Source organism: Perna viridis, chromosome 8, assembly GCF_037379345.1.
Source record: "Perna viridis isolate PV_CMFRI_1.1 ecotype Kerala chromosome 8, ASM3737934v1, whole genome shotgun sequence".
Classification (NCBI taxonomy): Eukaryota; Metazoa; Mollusca; class Bivalvia; order Mytilida; family Mytilidae; genus Perna; species Perna viridis.
The window spans coordinates 19,832,341-19,842,892 of NC_142452.1; the positions used below are offsets into that span (position 1 = coordinate 19,832,341).

At 33.4% G+C, this 10,552-nt stretch overlaps 1 protein-coding gene across 1 annotated transcript; it reads right to left on the minus strand.

Annotated features, from left to right (window-relative positions):
- Positions 1-1,683: 1,683 nt before the first annotated feature.
- On the minus strand, positions 1,684-5,651 carry LOC148609687 (fucolectin-1-like). The gene is made up of 3 exons (XM_088543143.1): positions 5,642-5,651; positions 2,883-3,104; positions 1,684-2,223 (listed from the first exon to the last, which is right to left on the minus strand). Exons 1-3 carry the CDS (start codon positions 5,649-5,651, stop codon positions 2,018-2,020), a joined length of 438 nt encoding a protein of 145 aa, XP_088399269.1. The 3' UTR covers positions 1,684-2,017.
- Positions 5,652-10,552: the final 4,901 nt, after the last annotated feature.

Consider the following 10,552-nt stretch of genomic DNA (forward strand, 5'->3'; position numbering starts at 1 on the left):
TCTTATTTTAGTAACTTTTCGTTCTTTGTTGTGTATGTCTATTTTCCATGCTTGATCTGTAGCACCATATGAATATTGTATATTAAACCCCATTTCTGACCATGATTGCAGTGCATGGTGTTCAACAAAGTAATTGAGACTTCTATACATTAAAGAAGATATGACTCCACCAAATGATTATTAAACAATAAATTTTCACATCTATATCAATTTAATCAATGTTAATGAAAACCAATCATAAAAATATTTTATCAAAATTCGTAAAACTAATTAATCAAGCTGAAAAGCAGACTACATACAGGTTCACTTAAGAGCTATGCAACAAGGGGTGAATCCGATTTGTCTTTATACACAAAATGCTGTCAGTTAAATTAAACTTAACTTTCAAAGAAGTGGTAGTATAAAACTACATGTTCAACGAGGAAAAGGCTGTACATAAAACAAAGCTATGTGCAGTAAAGCATTCATTGCGTACGGGAAAACGGACAACATAAACAAAATATGAGGTGAAGTGGATCTTATAAGGAAGATAAGTGTTCTTAATTCCATGACACGTGTGGTACTTTCCCAACATGCCCAGTGAGAGCAGAAGAAAATCTACGGCAGATGATGGTCGTGTGTCATATTGATAGCCTCACTTTTAATCGTCCAATCAGACCAGGATGAGACTTTGAGATACAACGACGCTAATATATGGGCAATCATCAAAACGTTGCGCTTTTTTGTACGTGTATGTACGTGAATAATTTCCTACCTTGAAGCATTTGAAATGTTACTGGATATGGAAAGTTAGATGACATGTGTTAATTTATCATCGTATTGTTGTAAACCACGCTGCTTTCCATACTTATTAATTTAGAGACGGTGTGGAGTACAATTGTTTGTTTGTTTGTTGGGGTTTAACGTCCGAGAACCAATATTTCAGCTATTTTTATACGATGAACATGAAATGGATCATACAATGAACATGAAATGATGATGAAATGAAAAAAAAGGATGGGTCACAAGGACAACAGGGTCGACAAATTTTGATTGCCACTAGAAAAAAGGGGGACGGGTAAAGTCGGGCAATTTAGCCTCCTGTGGCGGAGCGCAAAGGTTCCTACTCCTATCGAATACCACAGCAGTCTTCTTTAACGTGCGAGGAACGTGACATCTTTCCCAACACGGTGCACCACTATGGTTTGCGATCAGGTTTGCCGTATTATAGCCTGACAACCCCATCATGTCACATGCCAGGGTTACCCCATTCCACTTCCAGGGGCACACATCCCAGTTGCTTTGTTGGCAGAGCGCCTAGTCCGTGGCTAGGTTTCTGAGCAATATTTAATCGCCTTTTACGACAAGGTTAGCGCTGCTGCAGACCTGCTCTTTTTACACCCGGACCTGCATGGGGAGGGGAGTACAAGCATAAGATTTTATGATTGTGATTTATGTGTCATTTGTTTATTTAACGCAATTTTTGGATATAGTTCATTGTAGGAGTTTCCAACAAGTATATCCTTTTGTCATCAGTTATAATCATTTTTGTGAATGTTAAAATTAAAGGACTAGATAAGTTTCTTTAACTTCTTTTGTTCCAGCAAATAATGGAAAAAGGCACACAGTGCAGAAATAGATCGGAGTGGAGAAGAGGCACAACTGCTATTAACAGAGTGTCTATTGTCTGTTTTCGTTAGCGGACAAGCTAGTTGGTCTTTAAAAGGCGCTATCTCAAATGCCAGCAAAAGATTTTTCGCTCTTGCTCTTGCCGAAATGAAATTGCGCTGAGTTGACCTGATAATTTTCATTCCTAAGTAGTGCCGTCACATTAAATGTCAGAACTTTGTACCGCGCCATCAGATTTAAAGAATGTGACATTTCTACTATGCTCTGCTGCCATATAAGCAGGATATTGCAGGAAGAATTTCAATAAAAGAATATTTTAAGGAATACAATTAAAATTTGGCAATATATAAGTAGCGAATAAGTATTTGGGAAACCCCATATTTTTACAGCTTACAAAGTATTCAAGTTCTCATTCATAAGCATACACTTTCACTTCTGATACATGAAGTATTTCCTGATCATTAATAATCAGTTTGACATATCTGGAAGATATTGTCCGTCTGCAGATAAATGGTAAAATATCGCCATTCTCTCCTGGTCCTGGATAATGAGCACAAAGTGAAAGTTCAATTTCAGCACGTCCAATTAAAATATCAAGGTCATGTAATCTATTACCTAAAAGCAAAAACGAAATTGTCATCAGCAGACATATACAAAATAAAGTTCATTAATTTAAAACATAAATCTTGCATATAAAATTCCCTAAATTTTCTTTAGATGACTTTGAATGAACTAAAGAATTTTCCTCTGTAAAACGTAGACCATCGAAATTGATTAAACTTTTATGTAAATCAATGCCGACCGAACATTTAGCAACTAGCGGAGACATTGGTCTACTTTAATAGGGGATACATATACAATTTCAATTATATTTCAAGATTTCATACTCCCTGTCCTAAAACACAATTGGACTTATAATTATCAACAGCAAAACGTCATTACTTTGAAATATGTTATCATATATTTCTTTGAAAATAATATTGATTCTATATATGTACTACAGGCGTTGTGTTCTGTAAGTTATCTGCCCCCCCCCCAGGGGAAATATATATCTGCTCGAACGCTACAGTTACTTTCGTCAATCTGCACAGCTTTTCAAACCGTTATCATTTTATCGGCGACTTTACAGTCGTTTAAATGAAGTGTTGTCAGTTGAAATTGCGAATCACGCCCTTTATCCCCTGGTATTCTATAACCTTTCTTTCTTTTATAGAAACACATTGATAAGAATATTTAGTTTCTGATATACAAATATGTGATGAATATATTAATACCAAAGCAGCAAGGTTTCCTGTTGTAGACATGAACACGCCCAACGTCATAGATTGTACCTAGGTCTATAACCAGGTATGGGGACGTCTCCGTGAGCGTGTGTTGGAATGAAACGAGATCTCCATCCACAGCTAAATCTGCAGTATTGGCATTACTTGTTGAACTCTGGTATGCCAACTTCCCTTGGGCAACTTCTGTTAATGAGATGGATTCCACTACTTGCTCTGCATGAAATGATTGAAACAATTGTTGGGTAACAAAAAGAGCCAATGAAATCTATTAATTGATTACAGAAAAAAATGATCCTTTTTACCAGTGTCTTATATTTGTTTTCTTTTTAGATTATAAATTCTAAAGTTGCATCCGTTTTTGTGGCAAATACATTTTCTCAGGTATAAGCTCAATCATTATTGCTATCCAGACATTTGAAAAAAAAGTCACTTCTCGAATTTATATATATATTCCTTCTTTCATGTACGTTTAATGGAATAATTTACAACTGTTATGGTGCAGAAAACCCTTACGAATAGGTAAATTTAAAATTGTGTCCAGACAAAACGGATTCTGTTTAAACTTTCTAGCTTTATTTATTATATTACCATAAAAACTAGGATGAACAATTCCACGTCTGATTAAGTTAAGACAAGTAGAACCGAACCTCAGAATCAAATCTTCTTAATTATGGAAGAATTTAGTAGACTATTAACTAAAGAGTATTCAACGGAACCAAAATTCTAGTGAAAATAAAAAGAGTGTAATCCAGGGACAAAGACAAGAAATGGAAAAGATACACACACAACAAGGAACATAATATAACCAAAATAATACATATAAAGTAACAACTATAATGACCACACATTAGATATTGTACAAAAAAAACTAATTATTAAAAATGTCAATATATAATTGAAACGAACTGCGACAACCGTAGGCATTAAAAATATTTCAAATGTCTTTTATATAACGCTTTTGAATGCTGCCATAAAATATGATAGGTACATCGCTTACAGAAGGGCCCCATTCATAGTCCCTATTCACAATGCCCCATTCCTCATATCTTGTGCCCCATTGCCCTATTGCCCATTATGCATTGCACCATTCCCAATGCCCCATTGCCCCATAACCCATTAGATGGCAAGTGTTTCCAATACAGATTCTGTATACTAGATAATGTTTTTGCTACATCGAAGTCTCTAAAAACTGATGTGGCATTGACATTCATTGACATACTTAAACTGTCATATGTTTCAAAATAAAAGACCTAAAAGCCTTTACCCACTCTGACAGAGAATCAATGTCTTCTATTTTCAACTTTCTTGTGCAGTCGTCTATGGCATTCATAAAAACTTTAAGGCTATAATTCTAATTTAATGTGCATGGTTTACGGTACATGTACTTGGGACTTTTAAAAAATGGTCTTATTATAGTTGCTCTGTGACACAAAATTATTTCTGTTCAAATATTCAATAACGGCATTTAATTGGAAATCGTATAAGCGCGAACATTTTTTATCTATAATGACCACACATTAGATATTGTACAAAAAAAACTAATTATTAAAAATGTCAATATATAATTGAAACGAACTGCGACAACCGTAGTCATTAAAAATATTTCAAATGTCTTTTATATAACGCTTTCGAATGCTGCCATAAAATATGATAGGTACATCGCTTACAGAAGGGCAGAACATTTGTTTTTGATTGACCAATCAAAACTATTCCCCAACGCCCCATTCCCATTTGCCCCATTCATAGTCCCTATTCACAATGCCCCATTCCTCATATCTTGTGCCCCATTGCCCTATTGCCCATTATGCATTGCACCATTCCCAATGCCCCATTGCCCCATAATCCATTAGATGGCAAGTGTTTCCAATACAGATTCTGTATACTAGATAATGTTTTTGCTACATCGAAGTCTCTAAAAACTGATGTGGCATTGACATTCATTGACATACTTAAACTGTCATATGTTTCAAAATAAAAGACCTAAAAGCCTTTACCCACTCTGACAGAGAATCAATGTCTTCTATTTTCAACTTTCTTGTGCAGTCGTCTATGGCATTCATAAAAACTTTAAAGCTATAATTCTAATTTAATGTGCATGGTTTACGGTACATGTACTTGGGACTTTTAGAAGGGCCTTACGGAGAGATTCGTTTTCGTTGATTTTAAAATCTCCTGTAATTATTCCCGTGATCAATATTCTGACAAAACAGAGATTTCTTTCATTTAAGTCTTAAACATTGCTACAAAATGGGCATATCGAAGTTGAGAAATAAATAAACCGTATGAAAGAACAAAACGAACGTTCACGTCAAGAAAGCGAGAATTAACAATTTGAAAAGAAAAATCGTCTCTCTTGCGGTACATTTTAATTTTGAGTTTGTCTTGTGAAATGGAATTATCAAACTCCGAAAAAAAAAACGACAATTTAAACTGTCCTTATCAACTGTAACTCAAGTTAATTTCTGAGGGGAAATTTAAGCAGAGTATTTGAAAAGGTAAGGATTATTCTTCACAAACAAATAAGCAAGATAGCGTTAAATATTATGAAATTTATCTAATAAATCAGCGTTGGAAGGAAGTTTGGCCATAATGTGTTTTCTTGCTTGCGTTATTTGGGATATTCCATGTTCTTTGTGTATCTACTTTCCCTGTTTAGTAATTATCCTTGAATAATATTATTTTGATAACCGTTCCAGTTTAAATCAAATTCCCTTGATCTTCCTTATAAACAATCCCCTTTGATAACCTACCTTCATTCATCGTATAAAACCGCCATCCACTATCGTTTCTTATCAATATGTCATTTAAGGTGCCGAGGTGTAATAAACATTGTTTATCCTCGGTATTGTGGAAAACAGACACACATCTAGGGTTTTCTATGCAACGTAAAATACATTTGATCAAAGATAAGTCTTTATATGATCTGATAATGTCAACGACTTGGTATGCATTGTCCATTTCACTTTGCCTTTCAGCAATGTATGATTGTATGTTTTTAGAAAATACCATTTGGTAGATAAATCCGAGATGAAATGCAAATTTAAAGTTCATTGCTTTAAAATACTTGATACAAAGCAAAGCAGTCGCATTTGATATTGGTAGTTATTGGCTCTAAGTTTTATTGTTAAATCGATCAAACATCAGCCAATGATGTAACTTAATTCAAAACACAAATTTATCATTTAAAGTATACTTTTATACAACACAAATGATGGAACTACTTAGATAACGAGCAGAAATTGTTGTCAGTTTTTGATATGATTTTATACAAAATGCATGAAACTTTCTATTATCTAGGGGACTCTATGCCTTAAAATTATTCTAAATACACAATAATGGCATTGCATAATGTATACAAATTAATTTGCTGTAGTTTTTACTTGTTCATTTTCATCATTTCATATTGTCATTTCATATTGAACCTAACGCACCTTCCACACAAAGTTCAAGACTTTTTTTTAGTTTTTGGCTAGGATTTCATAATGCTATTTTTTTTTCATTTTCACTTATTTATTATTCATATCTTCTGTACTGATTTTACTACTGGCTTTATTAATTGTGACTGGTGGCAATATTTGTCACCCATTTGTGTTGAAATATACTGAAAGAGTAATCAAGGTAACCAAGGTTATAGCGATAATAAAAAAAATGTAATCCAGGGACAAAGACCAGACATGGAAAATAGACATACACAACAGGAACATAACATGACACGCTGGACAAATCAGCTTTCATTGCGCAGATGGATACACCGTAACGATCCACGAGTTCATGATAACGACCATTTAAACAATGAACAGTAACGGAAACGGGAGATTTAGCGCGCTAAAAAATCTGGTTTAACCCGTATTTGATATTGAAAACCTGTACAATAGTACGTGGACTGAGATAACTCCCGTGCACCCCCCCCCCCCCCATTCATCCCATTTAAGAATATTTCAGATTTGTGATAATGATGTTCCCAATATATCTGAACAATTAAGGCGTTAAGATTATCTTTTAGGGGTTACGAAAACTATACTATCATAATAAGGAGAATTTTCAGAATTTCAGAATTTCTTCTACATCACCTGTTATTTTCCTTTTTTCAGAATACCGTAGTTTAGTCAAGCTGTTGAGTGATACAGAATTAATATAGTATCTTAGCTGCGAAATGAGTCCAAGTAATAAATATTTGTAAATAAAAACTTTTCTAAGTCAAGTGAGGTGAAAAATTGCCATCCCTACCCATGACAAAAATACCTCAACATGAACCCAAATGTTAATTATTGATATATAAGCGGTGTACAATAGACAAATGCATCCATTGTACAAAATTTCATTTTGTTAAACATTAATGCCATAAAATCCTATGAGTATAACTGAAATGCACTAACACATACATGTTGTAGCTGAAACTAGTATGTCCATTCACCTTTAAACTTAATATTTTTCTGTGAAGGTTTCATTCAATTCCATCCAGTTGTATAGGAGAAGTAATAGATAAGAGGTTGGTCCCCCTGTGTAATGGATGTAAGGACGTATGAACGGAGAGACGGACACATCTTTCACTACAGGGGATATCATGCATATTAACACATATGTCAAAAACCCATCACTTCAACAATACATTTGTAATAATTTCAGGTTACTGTTTCAACATTCATTCCTTTTTTTCCCTAAAAAAGTGTAATCTTTCAATAAAATGTTAGCTTGTTTTCAAGAATTATTGACAACGATGGACGTCAAGCGATGCGAACAGCTCACATGGCTCCTTGGGCTAGCTGAGCTAAAACTGTGACTCGTATAACAGCTTTTAATGGTAAAAGTATTCGATTTTTTAAATTCTGAAATCTTATGGTACATGTACTTAATGTCAAATTGTATTCTTAAAGCAGTGGTTTTTTTATGATTATTGTTTTCCCAAAGCTTAATAGTTATGAAAACAGGCACAATGTACATATGTTAAATGTCTTTAACATTCGTAACTTGAAATCAGTTTTCAAGTACCGCTTAGACTGCATCAACAGTTTACATAATCTGTTATGGTCTTCTGACAGCCTGTATTTTGAGCAATTCATCAACAACATCTTGCAGTATCGTGAACGCCTTTCCACCTTCTGCTATGAAGTAATCAAGACCTTCAAGGCTTTTTCTTACAGAAGCAGAGCAATCTGCAAGAATCCTTTACACAGTACTGTCCCCTGAAATGATCAAACACAATGCACATTTGGTATGGTTTATTCTTGGGACCAGAGTTTGTAATTTTGATGAATTAAAGATTTTTCAATATAAATCTTACTCAAGGTTAAATTTAATTTATTATCAGAATCGAAATATCCTATAGAATATAGACCAGAAATAAACTCTTGTTAATGATGTAAATGATCTTTATAAATCTTGATGTGTATCTGGATTTCTGTTTACTGGAATATGATTTCCATTTCACTTTCTCTTTATCAAAAAAGACATCCAAGTTGGAACGATTTAGAAAAACATTTAACTGCTGTAAAAGATCACTTTTTTCATAACTCCTCTAACTGCTCATTGACTCCTGAAATCAATTAAATGTTTCATTTAATTTTGAAAATGCCAAATACTTATACATCTTAATATAATGGCTACGTTCAACACAGCAGTTTAGTAATGAGTTACACCAGATTAAGTTCTTTCATATCCTAATGTATTATTATGATCAAATATTTGTAACATAAAGATTAGATATCTAATATATGAATTGCTATGGGGACAACTGATAGACTTTGATGATGGGGAATCCTTAATGTTAATTGAGTCATAGGTAGCCTTTAGCTGTAGTTCAATAAATTATTTATTGAAATGTACTACCTCATATAAACCCTATATTCATACTCTAGTAACGACATGAGACTACAAATGATTTTATGCCAAATTTACTCCCTTTCATCCTACACGGAACTCTTGCTAAACAAAAAGTTAATACATGTATATGACAGAATTCAAAACTGTAGACAACAAAATTGTTGTATGCGAGAGTAAGAAAAATCATTTTCAGCATACGCTCCACCTATGTTATGCTGCACAGCAATCTACATGTACATCTTTAAATCTTTATGTCTAGCTGGAGATATAAATCTTATCAATAGGCATAACTATGGATGCATGTCATGGTAATTACACAATACAGGTACCATTTAATTTTGTTATGCTATTAAACTAGTAGTTAACTAATTATTTAACTTACAAATTTCACAATGATCCAAGAATTATGGGCTCATTTTGAAGCTAAGGTACTATATTAATATACTGTATCACACAAATCTTGATTGAACTACGGTATACTGAAAAAGGGAAATACCGGGTGATATAGAAGAAATTCTGAAATTCTGAAAATTCCCCTTTTTACGATTTTAAAGCAATTATTACCCCCCCCCCCAAAATATATATATATATATATATTTGATACTGGAACAATAACTTGTCAAATTTATGCGACTTTTGACCGAAAAATCGAAAATCCCATTTTTCGCTTCTTTTTTTTTTTTTTTTTTTTGATAAATTCTGACAACGCAAATTGCCAAAATTCATTATAAAAACACCAGAAGTATAAATTGTGATAATACTAAACAGAAAATACCGAATAAGCCATTTACTGAACCATAAATACTTCAGGGTTTTGAGATTGAAAAATATGTAAATTTAAGCGATTTTTCGGCGGAATAGGTGTCGAGTTTTTTGTCACTTTACCGCAAAGGTGTTACAGCAACTTTCTTGGTCTCATTGTAAACCTGAGACATTGGTCTACAGGATAATACATACATATGTCAGTTTACTACGTTCTGTAGAAAGTAGTGGTTCGTAGAATAATAAAACTTTAAAAATAAATTTTGCCTCAACGAGGTATAAAAAGTAGCCAAAAATACAAAAATGCTTCTGTTAATTTTTTGGCTACAACAAGATTTGTAAATAGGAGGTATAAGGGTACCTGGAAATCATATTTGGTTGATTAGTAGAGGCGCACGAGGGGTTATCTCAGTCCACGTACTATGTTCGTAAGAAACGGAAGACAACCGGTATATCTTCATTAATAGCTAATTATCGTTTTAATTTCCGAACCTGTTATATGAAATTTGACTCAATATTTATTTTAATTCATATTCATATAAATGACGATAGAAAATCAGTATATCTTTATGAATAAGTAACTATTGTTCGACATATTTGAAGTTTAATTTCATATAAGCCTTCAATAAAATCCGTGTTAAAAAACATGTTTTAAGAAAGTAGAGATGTTTGCCACCTAGTATAGCATGTATAGTTTTGTAAGCTTTGGGTTTAATGTAATCCGATTAAGTACTACACTTCCCCTTTTGAATATTTTTACGTCGCTAATATTGTCAGCGACTTCTTGCACTCGAAATTTCAGTACTTTACATTCGCAAATGATTTGCATAATTAAATATTACTACACCACATTTTGCTACTGATCAGTGCCGTAAAACCGTCAATTTCAACTTCATACGATATCTAAATGTACCTCTTTGAATTGATCGGTTACCGCTTGAACTTAATGTAATATTATTCAGCCTACGATTCAGACACAGGGGCTCGTTTTGAATTGACTGTATAGGTCATTAACATTATCGGGGTCCTGATAATGTTTATGACCTACATAGTCATTGTCAGTTGTTTAATCTGGTTCC

Excerpts from the sequence above, each read along its gene's own strand:
- LOC148609687 (XM_088543143.1), bottom strand. Across the intron at positions 2,224-2,882 it reads CAGGAAACCTTGCTGCTTTG|GTAATAGATTACATGACCTT; the intron begins GTATTAATATAT and ends TTTTGCTTTTAG.